This window comes from Ictalurus punctatus, chromosome 3, assembly GCF_001660625.3.
Source record: "Ictalurus punctatus breed USDA103 chromosome 3, Coco_2.0, whole genome shotgun sequence".
Lineage (NCBI taxonomy): Eukaryota > Metazoa > Chordata > Actinopteri > Siluriformes > Ictaluridae > Ictalurus > Ictalurus punctatus.
The window spans coordinates 8,876,363-8,898,473 of NC_030418.2; the positions used below are offsets into that span (position 1 = coordinate 8,876,363).

A 22,111-nucleotide genomic window follows, 5' to 3' on the forward strand; every position below is an offset into this window, starting at 1 on the left:
GCAGGAGATGCAAGCGAGGATCGACCGGGTAGCTCCAATAGTCCGGGAGCACATACGCGTGGCGCAGGAGGAGCAGCGAAGGGTATACGACCGCCCAGTGCAGCCCCGAGAATTCCAGCCGGGGGATCGAGTCCTCCTGTTAGTGCCCAATGGCAAGGACGGTATACAGTCCTCGAGCGCCGGGGCCCTGTCAACTACTGCCTGCAACAGCCCGGTAAGCGCGCAGAGGAGAAGCTCTACCACGTGAACCTTCTAAAGAAGTGGGTGGAACCGGCCCCGGTAGTGTCGGCGTACACGGCCCGGGACACAGACCATGGCAAGCGTACCTTGGTCGGTTTGGTGGAGGACCTTACCCCCGCCCAGAGACAGGAGCTCACTGAGTTGGTAGACCAATTCTCTGATGTGTTTTCAGAGATCAAAACTCCTCCTGGCGTACTGGTGAGACAAAGGCCCTACCGTGTTCTAGAGGCCCTACGCAAAGCCATCGAGTAAGAAATTGGCCGAATGCTGCGGGATCGCATCATAGAGGAGTCCAGCAGCCCCTGGTCCAACCCCATCGTCGTCATGCCGAAGCCGGACGGGAGCATGCGGCTTTGCAACGACTTCCGGAAGCTGAACCAGGTATCGGAGTTCGACAGCTATCCCCTCCCCCGAGTGGACGACCTCGTGGAGAGACCGAGGAGGGCCCGGTTCATAACTACCTTGGACCTGACCAAAGGCTACTGGCAAGTTGCGCTAGCGCCGGACGCAAGACCCAAGACGGCCTTTAGCACGGCCACCGGCCACTGGCAGTATCGGGTTCTCCCCTTTGGGCTACACGGGGCACCCACAACGTTCCAGAGGTTGATGGACATCCTCCTGCGGCCCCACCGCATGTTTGCAGCTGCCTACTTGGATAACATAGTCATCCACTCCTCCACATGGGCCGACCACCTGTTTCATCTAGGGGAGGTCCTGAAGGCGCTCCGGGAGGCCGGCCTGATAGCCAACCCCAAGAAATGCCACCTAGGGCTGACTGAGGCCCAGTACCTGGGATACCGCATTGGCCGGGGGATCTCACAAAGAAGGGCCAACCAGACCGGGTTAGGTGGTCAGCCAACACAGAGAGGGCCTTCCAAGCCCTGAAAGGTGCCCTCACCAGCACGCCGGTACTGCGCAACCCGGACTTTGCCCTCCCATTCACGGTGCACACCGATGCGTCCGAGACTGGGCTTGGCGCAGTCCTCTCGCAAACCTTCGACGGAGAAGAACACCCAGTCCTCTATATCAGCCGGAAGTTGTCCCCCACTGAGAGGAAATACGCAGCCGTCAAGCGAGAGGCCCTGGCAATAAAATGGGCCATCGAGGAGCTGCAGTACTACCTGGCTGGCCGGCACTTCGTCCTCGTACCGGACCACGCCCCCCTACAGTGGATGGCCAAGGCCAAAGACACAAACGCCCGGGTAACCCGCTGGTTCCTCGCCTTACACGACTTCTCGTATCAGGTTCAGCGCTGGGCGGGGGCCCAACATGGTAATGCAGATGGGCTCTCGCGGCAAGACGCACTCTGGGCCCACCACCGAGCGGCAGTAGGCTCGGAGCTGAGGGGGGGGTACTGTCGTGACGGACCGACAGCCGGCGCGCATAATAAAGTCGCTCCTTCCCCGACTGCCGCACCGGCACGAAGCGGACAGCCTTGTGCCAAACACACCATCAGCCGGAAGGACGGGCGGGACCGTCGACGCTACACCGGCCGGCGATTGGGGAGTCCGTCGGGGAAATTCCACCACTCAGGCGACGGCGGAAGAGGATAAAAGGATGCGCTTCCGCCCGTGCGAGGAGAACGGCTAAGAGACAGACTCCGTGCGAGTGCAGACGAGACTGCCGGGTGGTGAGATCGCGCTCGACGGTGGATGACGGCACGGGAAACCCACGCACACGTCTCGGGAACCCCGACACGCCCTCGAGAACGTCACAACGCCAGCCACACCCCCACAAAACCCCTCACACTCACACACACTCACCTCCTCACTACAGACAGCTCCCACACAGACAAATAAAACACCCGTTTTGACTGCAACCTGTCTCTTGTGGGTCTGTGCTCCGCCCTCCCCCGGGCTAATTGCCCTACACATGGCAGTAATTTTTTTTCACATGTAAAATGGCACTGCATTTTTTATAATAATAAACAACAGAAAATGCACCAGCATGGGTTCTTTGATAACTAAATAGAAATCTAGAATTATTATTGTATTATTATTATAGAATTGTTATTATATAAGTATAAAGGCCAATTTAGCATTTACTATGGGTGATTTTGGGTACTTATTGTACTTTGTATTCATGATTATTTATTGTTACAGAGAAAAAGAAAATGCTCCTGATACTCCTCACACTTCTTCTGAGGCCTTCTGCCCCCAACACACATGGAGGTTTCCACTGCAAAACTGACAGCTCCATTTACCTCCCAGAGAAGTGAGAGAAGAGGGGTCACTTGTGTGTCACTCATTTGAGCCATTAGGAGAGCCAGTGAGCCTGCACCTACAACACAACCTGAACAAGACAGGTACAAAATCACTTTTCTCCTGCCCACACTCCTGGGGTACAGCTTGATAGCCACCAGCAGCACACTTCTTTAGAGCTGTTCTACTTTTTTTTTGGGTGAAGCCACAGTCTCTGCAACAACACAACCTGTGTGCAGAGTAAAAGCAGAAGGGTATGTGGACACTGTAACTAGCCTAAAGAAATGTAAATTCCTGGGCCTAGTCATTTACTGTGGCCTAATAAAGCCATCAAGAGTTTGAGATTTTTGGAGAAAGAATAAGCGACATAATTTTCTATTCCGAACCTCTGTTCTGGCATTCTACAGATTTGAGGCAATATTCTGGATCCTGATCAAGAGCAATGTCAAAGACAATGAGCAGAATGACCAAATAAAAGCACCAGTGGCTATGACTTATTTACATTTATGTGAAGCCTACCAGGAAGCAACTCTTATTGACATGCAGGGTATACTACCTGCCTTACCAGAAGCTGGCCATCAATGAAAGAATGGGAGCCAAAAGGTCTAGAATTGTGGATTTTGGGAGTGATGAAGCCATAAATTCAGAATGTCTGAGCCAGGGAAAGCTGCAGTTGTCAGTGAGATGTCACAGGTGGCACAGAAGAGACCATGCTATCCAGTGACAATTGTAAACACCTCAACCGCTGCCAAGAGAGACAAAGCCTCAGCTGGGAGGAAACAGTGTGTACTGCCTTCAAAGGAATAAGTACAGCAGGACTATTTATAATGTGATGTGTTACTGTGTACTATAGTGGACCATATTTGTTTCACTGAGTTGGGTTGATGTCAAGGACAGCCAAGCTCAATGATGCACACAAAACTCTTTTTTTTTTTTTTTTTTTTTATTCAGGTTTTTTGCACTTTTGTTCATGTTTTACATATACTAGTTTATATTTTGCACTTTCATATTTGAAACATTCAAATCCCACCTCCATGTCATAGTAGGTGGAAACAGCACTCTCTGCATGCCTATATTACATATGTGGCAATGCTAACAGGGCACTGGTGCTGATTTCAGTAAAGGCTAAATGACATGAGTAAGTTTCACACTTTTTATTTGTGAAATTGCACATTTTGTAATTAAGAGTTTCATGCTTTTCCAATATATTTCATTTTGTGCCATTTGGATATAGTTTTTGTGTATTTTATTGGTGATTTGGACATGTTCTATTTGTATAATAAACTCATCTGCATGATTTCTTAACATTTGCATTATGGAAACTACATCCTATCCTATACTTTACTTGTAGCCATCAATGATGCATTTATAAAGGTTAGTAATGGTATTATAACTCAAAGTAAATATTTATAAGGCACAACTATCAAGAACAATATAAAATAATTCACTTATTGAACATAGAAATATATCTGTATTACTAATCAGTCATTGTAACTACAATATAATAACTTGTATTTTTATGAATACATTAATGGAACCACAAGACTGACTAATTAATACTAATAAATTGGTGTATAATGAATTATGAACATGGGCACTGAAAAAGCAAGTGCATCAATTATAAGTAATTATAACAATAATATAAATGTAGCTAAAACTGTTATTATAACGAAGTATAGGTCTTTATGTGTCATTATAAATGTGTTTATAGAGCAGAAATACTTCCTTATAAATAATTTTAAATGGGGCTTTATAGTATAAACATGGGCTTCATAGGAAGTGTTAGCAATTTTTTTTATTTTTTTTTTTTATTCCACACTTAGCTGTTTTCTCAGCTGAGGTGCAAATTATGAAGATTTAATTGGCATGGATGAATGGAGCTGGCCAGTGAAAAAATGAAAACAGGACTGAAAGAGAGAATGAGAGAGAGAGAGAGAGAGAGAGAGAGAGAGAACAAGAGAACAGGGTTTGGCAAAAGAGAGTGGAAGAATGGAATACCTTCTGGGAGTACCATCCTGGTGAGGCTGAATAATCACCACCTTGACTGTGATGGAAGTGCGTAGCAAGTCGATCATCTGCTCATGAGTAAGTGTGGCTACAGCCACCTCACAAATCTCCACCAGGCGGCTGCCCTGGCGCAGGCCTGCTTTCCATGCAAATCCAAATGCCTCAACATCAGCCACAATGCCTTCAAAGTTGACATGGAAACCCAGCTGTCCCAAGCCATTTCGACGAAGTGCCATTTGTGTGGTCTCACAGCCATGGGTGGTTATCTGATATCATGCAGAGAAAGGGAGAGGGGAGAATTCTGCGGTATACCGGCAATAAACTTCAAAAAGCAAAAGTACTAAAAAAAAAAAAAAGAAGCAATGCAGAATATGCAACTGTCAGTATACACAAAAATAACTATATTTATGTCTTTTTCATACACTCTACACTGTTAGATGCTGCAGACTACTTTTATGCTGTTGCCAAAGGAAAGTCTGTACCGCCTTACTGAAATGTATTGCATGATGTTACTTTAAAATAATACAAAAAAATTATTAAAAGCAGAGTTTCTAGATTCTGCTGCAGGAGGCAATTGTGGAAATCAGTCAGTCTGTATTTTGACATATCGCCTTTTAAAAACGGAAAGTCATTGTGCCAGGCAGAATCAATGTCAAACCATAGAGATTTAAATCTTCTAGTCATGCAAGTGCCCATGAAATGGCTTAAAACGCTTTAAGTCAGGGGTCAGGAACCTTTTTCACCAAAGAGCAATTTTTTCATTTTTGGTTACTGCATTTTTTTTTTCGAAAGAGTCATTGCAAAAACCTTGTCTGTCTGTGTGTGTATGTGTGTGTATGTGTGTGTGTGTGTGTGTGTGTGTGTGTGTGTGTGTGTGTTATATCCGTGCTCTTTTCCCTCTCTGTCTCATGTGTATTCATGACAGCGCGGTCATTAACTGTTCTGGAATCTGAGAGCGAGAGGTTACCATAGAAATGTAAGAGGTTTGGAACTGATTAGTGTCATGACACTTACGCACAGCAATGCATACATATGCTGGCTAGAACAACTTGAAATATATTATTGTAAATTGACTTTACAATAACTTTGGTAGGCTGTACAACAAAAGAATTGTAATTGACTTTGGATTTTCTACAGGAAACTGATCTCTCATGATATGTCTAACGGGTGAGACAAAGAGCCACATGTGGCTCGTGAGCCATAGTTTCCCGACCACTGCTCTTAAGCCATTTCATGGGCACTTCAGTGGCAAGATAAAAGAAAACAGTTGGGTAAAGTACATGTAAATGCTGTTAGTATTCCAAGCAGTTTCCAGAATTTCTGTTAATGAGGGCTTGGATAAATTTGGATAATTTTTCTGCCTTGTTTTGCATGCATGAGACATGAGTCACAGATGACTGCAACTGGCATTGTTGCTCTGATTAATCCCATCCCTCCCAAACTCAGAGCTGGTATAAAAAGGATATTCAGGTGGGTACTGTACCCTCTTGTTGTCTGCAGCCTCATGGTGTTGTCTGCTGCACAGAACCTAGTGTTGCCACCTGTCCTGGCTTTTCAGTACTTTAGATTATCCAAGTGAGTTTCCTATAGATTATTAGACTTCTACCCAGACCCATACGGCTCTAGCAAAACTAAACTCAAATTATATGGGCTTGTTGTCTTCTGCGAAGGCTTTCAACTAGATTTTGGAGTGTAGCACTGTTTTCAAATTCAGCATGAGCCCTCAGATCATGCTGATGAAGTGTACCAAGTTTCATTACGATTAATCAAAGTATAGCCAAGATACAGCCTCTGATCCAATTTTGGGTCAACATCGTAAAATTTGTGACATCATAACCTTTGAATAAATATGAATATCAAAATTCTGGTCAGTCAATTTTGTGTGGCTCTGTCCATCTGAGCCAATTTTGGAAAGAATTGGACAAAATTTGACTGAGGAGTAACGAAAAAACTGAATACTGTACATTTCAAAATGGTGACTACTGTAATGGGTGGAGTCTTAATGTAAGATATGGATTGTGATCCCCATAAGGCAGGGCAAATTATAACTATTTGAAAAGTGAATTATTTAACTAGTGGTGGCACTATAGGGTTGATAATAGAGAGAACTTAATTGGTCCAGATACTATTCATGGTCAAATCTATGTGTACCCAATTTCATAATTTTCCTACTTAAATTTCATAGGGCTGCCATAGACTCCCAGTGGGGAAGAGACAGAAGAAGAAGAAAACTAATAGATACAATTGGTGCCTAACCACCTTCAGTGCTTGGCCCCTAATAACAAACTATACTAGATGTGTAAAACTGGAAAAATGATTAAGGCTACAGACCACTACTGTAGCTCCAAGCACTCTGTGAGTCTGACTGCTGCTGATATGTTTGCTTTATATGTCATTCATATTCATTACCATTTCAATGATTGGTATTTAGTCATGAGGTTCAGCCCCTTTGAGAGGTCTCCCAATCATACCGAGAAGCCATGCATCCTGGTGGGACAAGGGAGTACACCGTCCAATAAATGTTGAGATTTTTTTCCCATGCAAAACCCACTCACCTACATATGCACTGACTCCCAGTGAAGCCAAAATGACATTAAAAGCCTATTATCCAATGAGCATTAATCTTTGCTCCCACTGAAACACCGTGCACTTGAATCTCTTGAATCTCACTTGGATCCCATTGAAACTATGTGCCAATTGAGTTCTATTGGCATGGTGTTTATGGGCTTCAAAGGATTATTTGGTAAAAAGGATCAAATGCAGGCTGTGCGGTCCACTGAAAAACAGTTTGCATTAAATGAACGAACATTTGCAATGAGACATCTGATATTTTAATATACTGCATTCACCAACAGTGGTGAATAATTTAGACATTTTTAATGAAATTTTAAGGGAGGCCAGGCTTCCCACATGGTCTTAAAGCAATTACACACGATATCTGAACTAATGACATCAATACTACACATATCTCAAATTTTTTTTTACAGAAACTTATACTACTGTTGCTGGACTAATCTCAAGAGTTATACTGAAGTGTTTAAAAATCCCACAAGCACTGCTGTACCTGATACACTCTTTAGTGAGCAATACCCACTCCTCTATCTGTAATGTTCCTCCTCTTTTACATTACATTTATGGCATTTGCAAATGCCCTTAATCAGAGCAACTTACAGAAGTGCTTTGAAGTCTCTATCAAAGAATTCATCCTGATACTAAGGTAGGTCTTTAGACATTGTTTGACGACTGCCAGTGACTCAGCTGTTTGGACATCTAGGGGAAGTTCATTCCACCACCTAGGTGCCAGAACGGAGAAGAGTCTTGATGCATGCCTTCCTTGTACCGGGACCAGTTGAGTAGTGCTAGAGGCTCAGAGGGAGCATGGTGCAGTGCAAGGTGATAAGTGATTTGAGGTAAGTAGGTGCTGGTCCAGCGTAGCTGTGGGGTGAGAGAACTTAGAAAAATTGAAAAGTCATGCAGATCAGATGCATTCTAGATCACTTGCGAGGTTGAATGGCACTCAGAGGCAGACCTGCCAGGAGCAAGTTGCAGTAGTCCAGTCTCAAAATAGCAAGGGACTGAACAAGCACCTGAGTGGCCTGTGTGGATAGAAATGGACGAATCCTTCTGATTTTGTAAAGGAGAAATCAATATGAGCATGTCACATTAGCAATGTGAGAGGAAAAGGACAGTTGATTGTTCATGGATGCCTCAAGGAGGTGTGCGCAGTGACCAGAGAGTTGTCTAGGGAGATCGCAAGATACTGACGTGAGAATGAATCACCTGGGATGAACAGCAGTTCAGTTTTGCCGGGATTAAGTTTTAGGTGATGGCCTGCCATCCATTATAAGATGTCTGCCAGATATGCTGAGATCTGAGCGGAAACATGAGTGTCTGAGGGAGGGAAAGATAGGATGAGTTGTGTCATCCACATAGCAGTGGTATGAAAACCTAAGTGAGGATATGACCTCACCATGAGATTGAGTATAGAGGGAAAACAGTAGAGGACCAAGTACTGAGCCTTGTGGGACACCAGTGGAAAGTGTATGTAGAGCAAATGTGGATCCCCTCCATGTCACCTGCAATGACTGACCTTCTAGGAAGGAAGCAAATCACTGCCATGCTGCGCCATGAATTCCAAGATGGAGGATGAGGACTGATGGCAGTTTGGCTGATCTAGCAGCATGTAGCTTTTCAATGACGGCCAAAAGGGCAGTCTCTGTGGAATGTGGCGCTTTGAAGCCAGACTGGTTAGAATCTTGGAGGTTGTTCTGTGGGAGACAGAGAGACAGTTGATTGTAGACAGTCTGTTCGAGGATTTTAGAAAGAAAATAGAGAAGTGATAACGGTAGGTAGTTGCTGATGTCAGAAAGATCGAGAGTGGGTTTCTTCTGGATGAGAATAACCCTTGAAAGGAATTGGTATATGACCAGATGTTATGGAGCCATTGATAATAGTAGTGATGAAGGGGAGGAGGTCTTGTGAGAAGCATTGTGGAAGGGACTGGATTCAATAAGCAGATGGAAGGATTGCAGTACAAAGTGACTTGCAGGATCTCTTCTGTTGCTAGCTTAGGAAAATTTATCAGTGCAGGAGAAGGGGAATTCTGAGTGTGTAGTGTAGGAGTTAGAGTAAAAGTAAAGGTCTGGCAGATTTTTTTGATATTCCCATCATAAAAGGTGGCAAATCGGATATGTGGACTGGGGTAGCATTGCTGTCTGTACCAGGACATTTCCTCACTTGTGTGTAGGGGGATGTCAAAGAGAAGGAATGCACAAGAAGGAGAAGGCAAGAGGACTGGAGATTGTCAGAGGGGAGGTTAAATCACCCGTGTCATTGCCATTATGGGGTATTGTTTGTAGAATTTTGAGGAAAATAATGAACTTAATCCATTTTGGAATAAGGCTGTAACATAAAAAATGTGGAAAAAGTGAAGCGCTGTTAATACTTTCCGGATGCACTGTATCACCACTGTTTGAGACTGAGACAACAGAGGATGGTAGCTGAGGTTACAGGTAATTCAGCTTCTGATTTGTGGATAAGAGTTTCTGGGTCTGTGAGAGGTGACAATAGAGATAGGTTTGAGGCACATGTCTACAGCCTAGTCAGGAGTGAGGTTAGTGAGTTTAAATAGGGCTGAGAGGGAAGTGAGTTTAAATAGGGCTGAGAGGGAATTGGTTACACTTATCTGAACAAGAAGAAATAAATACTACTGAACTTGACACTTTCTATCTAAATATATGCTTCTAACTGTTGCAGAAGGTGTGTCACTAGTGTCTGTAGCCGATAACCTTCAATATACCTTAGTAAGCCCTGCCCACAATTCACACCTTAAGGGAGACTGAAATTACTCTTGATTAGCCACCTGAGAAAGCTTACTAGCATTAACCAACAGACACTTCCAAGCAACACTACAGAATCAACAATACTATACAATACAATAATTCTAGTGGCAAGTATCTAGATCCAACTGAGTCAAGTAGATAGTACACAAAAGTCAGAATCTTTACTTACCAGCAGAGAATAAATTCAAGATAGAACTTAACTTAAAGTATATACCTTTACCTTTATATTTAAGTATAATTACATTTATTTATGATATATATATATATATATATATATATATATATATATATATATATCCGATACATAAACTCAGAAAAGCATCAAGTAAATCCATAGGAGAGTGAAAAGATACATAAATATGAATAACACATAGGAACAAGCCCCAGCTCATGAGTCATAGACTGTTCCTTTCACTATTTGTGCCAGTGTCAGTCTTGTGCTGTAGTTAACTGCTCACCTCAAGCCGGTGGACGATTTGCCTGATGTCTTCTCCAAAGCCTTCCTGGGCTGAGAACATCATACACTCGCCACGTTCATAGAATACTTTAATGCTCATGATGGTGGAGGTCCAGCCTATCACATCACGACAGGAGCAATTGAAGACCACATTCTTTGACTCTTCCTGGATCAGCACAATGAACTCATTGGAGATGCCAAGCAGGCACTGAACATCCACTGATTGGGTGAAATCCCATGCCACCACACTCCACATGATGGCTCCTATACTGTGGAGGTGGGCATCCCTACGTGGTAGGATCCGCTCTTTTTTCTTGGCACCCAGTGTGATGAAGCTGAACTTCAGAGCTGAGTCCACAGTAGCTGTGCTCACAAAGTTCTCAGCTAGGTCTTTAAGGTACTCTTGGCGTGTTCGGGTAGCCATAGCATAGAACTTCTCTGACTTGTGTGCGGCATTCTCACCATTGATTACCTTGGCAAGCAGAAAGTCCCTGAAGACAGATGACTTTGGGAAGGTCACAGCTTTAGGAATTGGAGGACCAAACAAAGGCACATCTTTTGATCTTGATACAGCAACACTGAAAAGGGGAAAGAGGGAAAAAAGGAATCACACAGGCGTGACCCAATAAGGCATATCATTAAAAGATCAACATAGTGAAATACTGCAATTTTAACGATCCAACAAGACTTGAAATCTTAGTGAGAATTTGCAATAGAAGCCCAGGAAAGCATCAACCACATTTGGTCTTTTTCAGAACTACAGGCAGGAGAACAAGGGACTTTGTTACCCCTCCATTTTAAATGAGGGTCACAATAAAAAGTCACTTAAGTTTGTTGAAAACTATTCATCAGCTTCAAGAGTCTCTCTATGGCCAAGAGCTTTAATCAGTGCCATTGCTTTTACCACAGTGAGTAAAAAAGTGCATACAGCTAGCATACCTGTAGCAGACGTTTTCAGTGCATGGATTATGGACTTTAACAATAACAAATACATGCTGGAAGTGGGAGCGAAAGTTTTTAGGCGTGAAGGGCAGGGCTCCTGGTTCTTGAAACACAATGGTGACAATGTCATTTCCGATGTGTCTCTTTCTGAGCAGCTGGAAGGATGGACAAAAGTGAAGAAGGACATAAGAGTCTTGAAACTTTACATATTAATGGTTACACAGTGTTATCAAATTATAATATGACATGACTAGTCTATGCACTCTAATCATTCTAGTTTCTAATGATTTGACTTTAAACTGTAATATGGCAAAAACTGTAGAAATTATATTATAATATATACGTTATAATTTTTTAAAAATAAAACAAGCACAACTTTGTGTATAGTGACAAAAAATATTTTTTTTTAAAAAAAAGAATGTCTCTTAGACAAACTATAACAAAAGTGGACCATCACTGACCTAGCAAGCTTGCTGCTGCATTAACAGTTTCCTCATTAGCTATAGTACAAGAGCTAGCAAAGGACCAATATAATTTGTATCACAACAAGATATTTTTTTTTTTAAATGCTAATGTTACACAATTGATGTATTTTAATATTTAGCACATGAAATTATTGTAAGAAGAGCATGTGTGAGGAAGATGCACATGTAGGTGTTTGCAAATTCACAATGAAAAATTTTCTTTTCATGAAAAATTGTCTCCACATGTGGCTATAGTGGAGCACATGACCCTGAGCAATGATCAGAAAAACTGTCCATTACCAAAACAAGACTGTCCCCTGGCTATATCACAGTAATCCTGCTTATAAAATATCAACTTAGGTGCTAAATGTAACTATTTTGTTTACATGTTTATAGATCAGACTATTTTCCTTCATCTCTTTGCTTTAATTAATGCACTCTGAGATTTTGGAAAGAGGGAAGAATTCCAGGAAGTGTCTGTTAATATTGGAGAGCTCAAAACACTTGTGTAAATCATTCCAGATTTACATGTCGATTGGCTTGTTTCCTGCATTTGTATTTGTAATCTGTTGCTGTTAACTCCAAAGAGCTGTCAAAGAGCATGGCATCAGTAGACAAACCTATCAACCAATACAGACCTATCAGAGAGATAGGTGGCCAAATTGACAAGTTGGTGTATTCTTAAAATTCAAGAACACATTGGTGTGCTTATGAGCAGCAAAAGGCCTGGAAGACAGAAGAATTCTTTCTCTGGTGTAGAAAAGTATATAAGGCAATATAAAAAGTGTTGTAATTCCTACACCATTCACCAAATTTGGTTTTTAATACCCTTAAATTAAAGCTGAACGTTAAACTAAAGCTGCAGTTTGAGGTCATACTCATTATTCATTTTCAATTTTCCTATATATTGTGGGAGACAACTAAAATAACAATAACTTTGTCAATGTCCAATTTTTTTGGGAACTGACAGTAAATATAGAAAGGAGAAAAATTTGGCTCAATTGCCTCTACAATCCACTGTACCATTGACATGCTGCCACCACAAATAAGGTTTCTAAATCTCTTATACTATTCATATTTCCATATTGCTCTGATTTGATTTTAAAATACAAGTCCTTGTAAACCAGAGGTGTACAAACTACGGCACGCGGGCCAACTGCGGCCCGTGGTCCATTTTTAATTGGCCCGCAGCATATTCTAAAAATATAATGGAATATGGGCCACACATGAAACTTGCACTTGACTGTATTGTAGTTCTCGGTTTTAACAGTAGGTGGCACTCCTGTCTTGAACAAGGCAGTTTATCCACAAAACAAGGATAATCAAAGAAAATTTTGCTGGGACTGACCAAAAGTGGCATAACCAAAGAAATTCAGGATAGTAAGTGAGTGCAATAAATTCCGGACACAATGGAAAAATTAATATTTCTTCATAGAAGTGAATAGGAAGTGTGTCTGTTTTACAATGACACTGTTGCAGTGATGAGAGAGTACAATGTACGCCGACAATATGAAACCAAACATCAGACCTACACATCCTACACTGCTGCTGATCGACAAGAGAAAGTTGAGCAAATAGCAGCTAGCCTGCTAGCTCAACAACTGTATTTTTCCCGTGCTAACAAAATACAAGAAAATGCCACAATAGCCAGCTACGAGGTAGCTCAACTCATTGCCTGACATTGGAAACCTTTCTCAGATGGGGACTTCATAAAAGGGTGCCTTATTAAAGTCGCACGAATAATTTGCCCAGAAAAGATGCAGGAATTCAACAACGTGAGCATGTCCAGAAATACAGTTGTGTGGAGAATCGAAGACTTGTCAGCTAACTTAAAACATCAAGTGTCAGATAAAGCTTGTGCTTCAACATCGCCCAGTTGTTAATTTTTTTGAGGGGAGTTGACGATAACTTTTGTATTACGGAGGAGCTGCTTGATCTTAGGAGTCTAAAGGGCACAACAAAGGGTAAGGACATTTTTGAAGCGGTGTCAAATGCGGGAGACAAGATGGAATTTAAATGGGACAAGCTGTGTGGAGTTACAACGGATGGGGCTCCAACTATCACAGGCGAGCGCAAAGGAATGGCCTCTATGGTGTGTGCAAAGGTGAAAGAAAGTGGAGGTGAGGCTGTTAAAATGCACTGTATCATCCACCAAGAAGCCCTCTGTACCCAGACAATCCAGCTTGAGGATGTGATGAACACTGTTGTGAAAACTTTCAATGTAATCCGAGCACGAGGGCTGTACCACAGAGAATTTCAAGCTTTTCTATCTGATGTTGATGCTGAATACAGGGACCTGCTGTACCATTCTGAGGTACACTGGCTACGTGGTGGTTCCGTGCTGCAGCGCTTTTTCCCCTGAGATCAGAAATTGACCAGTTTTTGAAAGAGTAGGACAGACCTCTTCATGAGCTCAGTGACCCTCTATGGTTAGCAGACCTTGCATTTTTGGCTGATCTTACCGATCATCTTAACACACTGAACAAGAGTACACGGCAAAGACCAGCTTGTGCCGCAACTTTATGCACACATGAAAGCTTTTTGTGCAAAGCTTCATCTCCTTGAGACACAACTACGTAACTACAATGTTGTGCATTTTCTCATGCTGTTCAAAATCAAATGTGCTTTTCCAAAAGCCGACCTTTCTGCTAAAAAGGGGAAATATGTGTCTGTGATCACATCTCTCATGAAAGAATTCAGTCGGCGCTTCCAAGATTTTTCTGTCATTAAGAAAGAAATCAAGTTGTTCTCGAATCCCTTCCTGGTGGATGCAGAAGAAGTGGAAGAGAGTCTGCAGTTGGAACTTATCGAAATGCAGTGTGATGATTCTCTGAAGAATCAACATCAGCTCCTCTCCCTACCTGACTTCTACCGATGCTTGGAAAATTCCAAGTTTCTTCTGATGAGAAGCTACGCAAAAAGAATGATTTGTCTGTTCGGCTCAACATACATATGTGAGCAAACATTTTCTCTGTTAACTCTGAAAAAAAGCAGATTGAGAACCAAAACTTACTCCTGACCTGCCAGCTATCCTTCAGTCCAAAGCACATCACTGCTCCCACTAAGTGCAATACTGTTCCCACTATAGGTGAGAACAGTAAACATTAATAAGCTCAATTATTTAATAAATTCAGTCAATTAAAGTTTTCTAACATACGTTGATGTTAACAAGCCCAATAACTTATTTGTATAATAAGCTTAAATATAGCCATCCCCTTTCCCCGTTATTTTTCCCACTTTATACAGGGCTGTGAAGGAGGATCACCATCCTCGTCACGTCGCGAGACATACGGGAGTAGGATACGGATGCAAATGCAGTTAAACAGTTTTATTAAAGGAGACAAAGACAGATAAATCCAAATCATAATCCAAAAACGTAGTCAAGACATGCAAAGGGTCAGGCGATTGGCAAACAGGCAAAAATTGGGCAAAGCAGAAATCACAACGAGGAAACGAGGAACAAGGTCATACACATGGAACATGGAACATGAAACAAGAAACTAAGACTGGGAACTGGGAGCGGAAAACACCAGCGTCCACAAAGTGAACCAATCTAATGTTAACCTAAATAATCTATAGAACTCTATCTACTATAATACTCCAGGAGGTGTACAGGGAAGCGAGCGGTATATATCTGGAACATAATCAGCGTTAAGTGCTGGCAGCTGAAAACAATAAAGGCACACCCTTGAACCACAACCAATAACAGAACAGGGAGGAGACAGAACAGAAACAAGACAAACGCACGTGTCCACAGTAAACAATGTCATGGTTATTAACTCGCTGAGCACTCGTGCACGTAGCTCATGCATGCGCGCACCCTCCATCTCTCCGAGTGCGCTGCCAGAAGGGGAGATCGTGACAATCCTGACTAAGAAGCAATCTGAGGTTTGCTGGAACTGCCAATCCTTTTTGTAATAAAAATATGAAAACCCATTAATGGAAATTTGTGATGTAGGCTTTTTTTTTTTTTTCTTTAAGCATATTCAATTATCAAGCATAATTTACCTACATTTCATTGATATTGCTAACTGAGGCGATATACTTCACCTCTAGTGAGTGGCCAGGCCCTTCGTATATTTTTCTGTATGTGGCCCTCAGTGATAAAAGTTTGGACACCCCTGTTGTAAACCATCATTCAGAAATATTCAAACTGTGGGGTGCACCCCACTGACTGAAGGGGGCAAGGAGTGAGATGAAAAATTCCAAAAAATAGTTAAATGACTGCCAAGTCTGACACAATCTTTAAGTTTTTTCCTTGGGCGCTCCGCATTTTAACATCAAATTATACTAAATGAGTTATTACTCATAAGGGCCGAGTTATACTTCTGCAGTAACATATATTTGTGTCTGTGCAACAGGAAAAGGAGAGAGGAAAATGGGTAAATGTGGCACACAGAGGTGTGGAGATGTGCTAGTGTGCAGTTCCATGAGCTAACTGCATGTTGTGTGGATCTTCAGTCCATTGCTTTGGGCAAATGATGATTGGTTGGCTGGGAGGCGACTCAGGTTGCGTACCCCTGAAATGGTTTGATGAGATGTTCTGACATTTCCTATAAATTCAGATTAATATTGTTTAAATCAAAGTAATACTGTTCAAAGAACATCTGAAGTGTAAAAAATTAAATTCTACACAATAATGTATAAATAATAAAAATGTTCCTCATGAAATACATCTTTCCATCCAGCACATCTACAGACAAGCTTATGCTCCAAAGCTGCCCGATAAAAACCTTAAAATATATTGTGACAGAAATGGATGAAAAATGCTCTGTGAAAACAAAGTTTAAACATATTCACTTTGATAGCGTGTCTTCACCTCTATGATAAATCTCCAACACTGAACAGCTAGTATACAGTAGCAAGAAAAAGTACGTGAACCTTTTGCAATTTCATGGTTTTCTGCATAAATTTGTCATAAAATATGATCTGATCTTCATCTAAGTCAAGGGTATTGACAAATATAATGTGCCTAAAATAATAACACAAAATAAATTCTGATCCCTCATGTCTTTATTGAACACACTCATTCAATATTCAAAATGGCAGTGGAAAAAGTAAGTGAACCCTTAGAATTAATAACTGGTTGACTCCCCTTGGCAGCAATAACCTCAACCAGGCGCTTCCTGTGGCTGTGGATCAGACCTGCACATCGTTAAGAAGGAATTTTAGCCCATTCTTCCTGGCAGAACTGCTTTAGCTCCGTCATATCCTTTGGATGTCTCATGTGTATGGCTCTCTTCAAGTCATTCCATGGCATCTCTATTGGGTTGAGGTCTGGGCTCTGACTTGGTCACTCCAAAAGGTGAATTTTGTTTTTCCGAAGCCATTCTGTTGTGGATTTGCTCCAGTGTTTTGAGTCATTGTCCTGCTGCATCACCCAACTTCTACACAGTTTCAACTGACGTACAGGCATTCTCACATTATCCTGAAGTATTGTCTGATATACTTGGGAATTCATCTTCCCCTCAGTGATTGCAAGCTGGCCAGGCCCTGATGCAGCAAAGCAGGCCCAAATCATGATGTTTCCTCCACCATACTTTACGGTTGGGATGATGTTTTCATGATGATATGCCATGCCCTTTCTACGCCAGATGTAGTGCTGTGTGCTTTTTCCAAATAGTTGAATCTTAGTTTCATCAGTCCACAAAACATTTTACCAATACCGCTGTGGGGTGTCAATATGCTCTTTTGCAAACTTCAGGCATGCAGCAATGTTCTTTTTAGTAAGCAGTGGCTTCCTTCGTGGTGTCCTGCCATAGATACCCTGCTTGTTCAATGTTTTACGTATTGTAGACTCATGAACAGAGATGTTAGCCAGTTCCAATGATGCCTTCAAAACTTTGGCTGTCAATCGGGGTTGTTTCTTTATCTAATTGAGGAGTCTTTGTTGTGCTCTTGGTGTCATTTTGACTGGGCGCCCATTTCTTGGTAGAATAGCAACAGTCCCAAAGTGCCTCCAGTTATAAAATGTTTGCCTAACTGTTTCTAAAGTCTTTGAAATCACTTTGTAACCCTTGCCAGCTTTACGTAAATCAACAGTCCTTAATCGTAGATCCTCTGAACACCCTTTTTGGCGAGGCATGGCTCACATAAGTGTGTGGTTCTTGTGCAGAGCAAACTCCAAAAGTTTGAGGGGTTTTTATCCATCAGAGTAGCTGTAGTCCACACCTCCAAACTCATTTTCTTAATGAGACTCCAGGTGTGCTAAAACCTGACTCCAATTAGCTTTTCTGAGGTCATTAACTCAAGGGTTCACATACTTTTTCCCAAGCACTATGAGGTTTTTTTGGTTGTTCTCAATAAAGACATGAAAGATCAGATTTTTTTTGTGTTGTTATTTTAGACACATTATATTTGTCAATACCCTTGACTTAGATGAAGATCAGATCACATTTTATGACAAATTTATGCAGAAAACCATGAAATTCCAAAAGGTTCACATACTTTTTCTTGCCACTGTAAATGAACACAAACACGTTTTCCCCCCTTGTATTTCATGTTTGCTTCCTACTAAAGGACAACGCTCATGTTACATGCAAGTATGAACACTTCACATCATGCAAGCATGCTTGCATGAACATGCACACAGAAGTATAAATCAGCCCTAATATGCCAACAGAGCAGTCTTCTTTTTGTCATAACAAATTGACAGTAGTGGGCAGGTTGTTCATAGCCCCACCATTTATATAAGCTGTTTAACAAATGTTACTCATTGAAGTCTTCATTCACAACTCCATACATTTTAATGGTGTTTTCACACTTGAGACCTCTCTAAAAGAACCGCACTCAGACCCCTTTAAGTGGACCAAGAGGTGAACCAAGTGAAAAAGGACCCAGTTCTCTTTACGTTCACATTGTCCCTGTTCCTGAAAGAGGACTCAGATCCTTTTTTGGTCCACTTATACAGTAATGGAGTCACAGACCTCTTGCAATACTGTGCTAGATAGCTGACCCTAAACATGTTCTAATTATCCTGTACAACATGGTTGTAAAATTACAAAAGAGAAATAGAACAGTAAACAAAAGAAAGTAATCAAAGCAAAACCCAACAAATGGATCCAGAGGATTAGGACAAAATAATATGCTGAAGCAGCATTTTTAATCTCTAGGGCTTCACCTTATGATGCTGACTTCAGTGATGATGACAGTTGAGCTATCTCCTCAAACCTTTCTCACTCATATCACATGGTTTGATATCATTCCTTAGCGCTAAACACCTTATGATTTTTATAAGTGTATATGAGAAATCTTGAATGGAAAAATCAAGTGAACCTGGAGCAATTTGTGTTCACAATGCACGTTTTTTTTTAGCAAACTGTACCATGTGCTGAAAGCGAAAAGTACTCAGACCACCTCCCAAGATGGTCTTGCTTCAATTAATTTTAAAAGGGTCTGAGATCATTTGGAGTGTTCACACATGGGCCAAAAATCGCTAAAAAGGACCAAGTGTGAATGCATCCTAAACTTCCAGTTAAATACTGATTAGTTCTTTTGTTTTAAATCATTGGTCACTCAATGTTGTTATTTGACAGATATAAGCTGATGTTCTGTTAATTTGCTCACCTTTCCAGGTGCCCCACTAGCTTCCACAGAGTTAATATTACACCTAGTAGTAAAATATGGGAACTACAATCAATGTTATTAGAGGTCCAGAGAGACACGCACTGCCCCATGCTGTGCCCCAGTGAAGGAAGAGCAGTGGTGTCACATAATTAAACGTAATGGAGGTTAGGACGGATGCAAATGCAGATAATAGGTTTTTTTAAAGAGAGGCAGGAAGACAAATCCAAAATATGAGACAAAAGCGTGGGCAAAAAAAGACAATAGGTCAGGTGATCGACAAACGGGCATAAACAAGGCAAAACAGGAATCGAGAACAAGGGCGAGAACAAGATCAAAACTATAACATATGAACCAAGAAACAAACGCTTGGTATACGATAAACTCACAAATACTTTGCGAAGAACAAAGAGACAATGGGGTTTAAATGACAAACGTAATCAAGGGTGAACACAAAACAACTGAGACTAATGATGGCACATACGGGAAACAACCAATGACAATACAGGGGTAGAGACAGGACATAAACCATAACAAATGCACGTGTCAAAAGTAAACAGAGTCAGTGTCACTGACAAGCCTGGAAACGCACCGCATGCTCCAGCGCTAGTGCAAGGGGAAATCGTGACAGAACAAAGGCGCTACTCCCGGAGCCCCAGAAAACACTCCCCTCCCAAGGAGGTCCTGGCCCTCTGGACAAAATGTTTTCATGGTCCCTCAGGTCCCGAGGCAGGCATTGTCCAACAGACAGCAGGAGCTGAGGGGCAGGCATGAGGCCGGGGCAGGCTCGCCAGGACCGTCGGACAGCACCCAGTCATAGGAAGCTGGCTCAACAGCAGGGCGAGAAGGCAGGGTGAGAAAGCAGGGCAAAGTCCTCAGCGGAACATGGAGGCAGAGCAATGTCGTCAGCGGAACAGGATGGTGGAGCGACGTCCTCAGCCAAGCAGGAAGGCGGAGTGACGTCTGAAGCAGAGCCTGGCATAGTGACATCTGAGGCACAACAGGGAAGAAAAGTGTAGCTCCTGGCCGCACCGGGAGGCAGAGCAATGTCTTCAGCTGAACAGGGAAACTGAGCAGTGTCCTCAGCTGAGCAGGGATGCTGAGCGGTGTCCTCAGCCGAGCAGGATGGCAGAGCGACGTCCGTAGAGAAGCCTGGCATAGTGAAGTGCGATGCAGAGTACGAAAGCAAAGTGGAGCTCTTGGCTGTAACCGGAAGCGGAGAAACATCCCCAGCTTTATAGGGTGCTGAGCAGCATCCTCAGTCATGCAGAGAGGCTGAGCGTTGTTCTTCATCGACTCTGCAGGCTGAACTTGGTTGGCCATGTCGTCAGTCTCAAGCATGAGCAGAACTTGGTTGACCATGTCGGCGGCTTCAGGCATGTGCAGAACTTGGTTGGCCATGTCAGTGGCTTCAGCAGAACTTGTTTGGCCGTGTCAACAGGCTCAGGCATGAGTAGAACTTGGTTGGGAGTTGGGAGGATCTGGGAGTCCTATACCAGTCCACTGGGGTAACTGGATCAAATCCAAAGCTGGGACACAATGAACCCGAGCCACTGCCCTTTGTCCAGCTTGGGGTTCGCCAGCATGGCGTCTTCTCCGTCTTCCTGCTGCATCCATGGTGAGGCAAAGTATTCTGTCATGAAATCCACGTAATGGAAGTTAGGACGGATACAAATGCAGATAAGAGTTTATTTAGAGAGAGAGAGACAGGCAGACATATCCAAAACATGAGACAATAGCGAGGTCAAGAAACAGGCAATGAGTCAGGCAATTGGCAAACAGGCATAAACTAGGCAAGGCAAGAAATGAGAACAAGAAACAAGATCAATGAACATGAAACAAAAATGAGGAACAGGGTACAAATCCTTGGTATGGTGATAACACTCAATACTTCACAAAGTCATTGTATTCAAACAGTCTCTTTATACTATGGTTGTGAGTGCTGTGAATCTGATGCAGGTATGCATGATTAGAATGAATGCGAGTGTTCTGGGAATTGCAATCCATGGCGGCCATGTTTGTACGCCACAGTGCAGGATGGGAAATGTAGTCACTGGCTTGCTGTGATATGACAGACATAAACAGACCTCAATAAAGTTCAGCATATATATATATATATATATACACATACATATACATATATATACATATATACACACACACACACACACACACACACACACACACACACACACACACACACACATGCATGGGACCCTGTCCCACAATTAGAAATGTGCTAGAACGGTCCATTGCGCAACAGGAACCTCACCGCACATCTCAGCACTCTCAAAGGTGCATTCAATATCCTCCTGTCCTTCTCAGTTTGTTCTTTCAAGGTAGCCTGGCAAGACCGGTCTTCATGAGAACGCAAGTCCATTCTTAGAATTGAGAAACAGCCCTTCCAGTGCACTGGAACATTCGCTCACTAAAATAATGCTGTGTTCCTTTACTGGAAATGATGTCATGTTTTCTGAAGCCTCTCCGCTCAAAAAACATTAGGGGCGAACTGTCAGCCAACTTGCGGCTATAAATGTAAAAAAAAAAAAAAAAAAAAAGTAGCTTGTTATTGATGTTGTAGCTCTCAAATTATTACTTACATTAGCAATTTTTAACTTTATTTGAGATTCTATAAACAGTTTGTTTGACTTCAGTGTTTAATGATTTTTTTTAAATCCACTAGCTTGCCTATGATTCTGCTTGACATATTATGACAGAAATTTGTGTGATTAAGCTAACAAATTAATATGACATATAAGACTTAAATATTTTAAGTTTTTAATTTTGGGTGACGTTTTACAATGCAAATATATAGTCATGTCACCGGAAATTCAATTATCATTGTCTCACTGTATACTGAGTCAGGGTCCTTGCCAGTGCCCTAACTCGTGTACC

The 22,111-nt window shown here is 42.2% G+C and overlaps 1 protein-coding gene across 3 annotated transcripts in view; it reads right to left on the reverse strand.

The window, feature by feature from the left end:
• The window catches only part of LOC108261051 (signal-induced proliferation-associated 1-like protein 2), a 202,331-nt gene that overhangs the window by 97,003 nt on the left and 83,217 nt on the right, over nucleotides 1-22,111 (reverse strand). For all 3 annotated transcript variants that reach the window (XM_017461868.3, XM_017461867.3, XM_017461866.3), the window contains exons 7-9: nucleotides 11,187-11,344; nucleotides 10,249-10,825; nucleotides 4,440-4,714 (exon numbers count right to left, since the gene is read on the reverse strand). In XM_017461868.3, coding sequence (XP_017317357.1) covers nucleotides 4,440-4,714; nucleotides 10,249-10,825; nucleotides 11,187-11,344 — 1,010 coding nt within the window. The remainder of the gene's footprint in view (nucleotides 1-4,439; nucleotides 4,715-10,248; nucleotides 10,826-11,186; nucleotides 11,345-22,111) is intronic.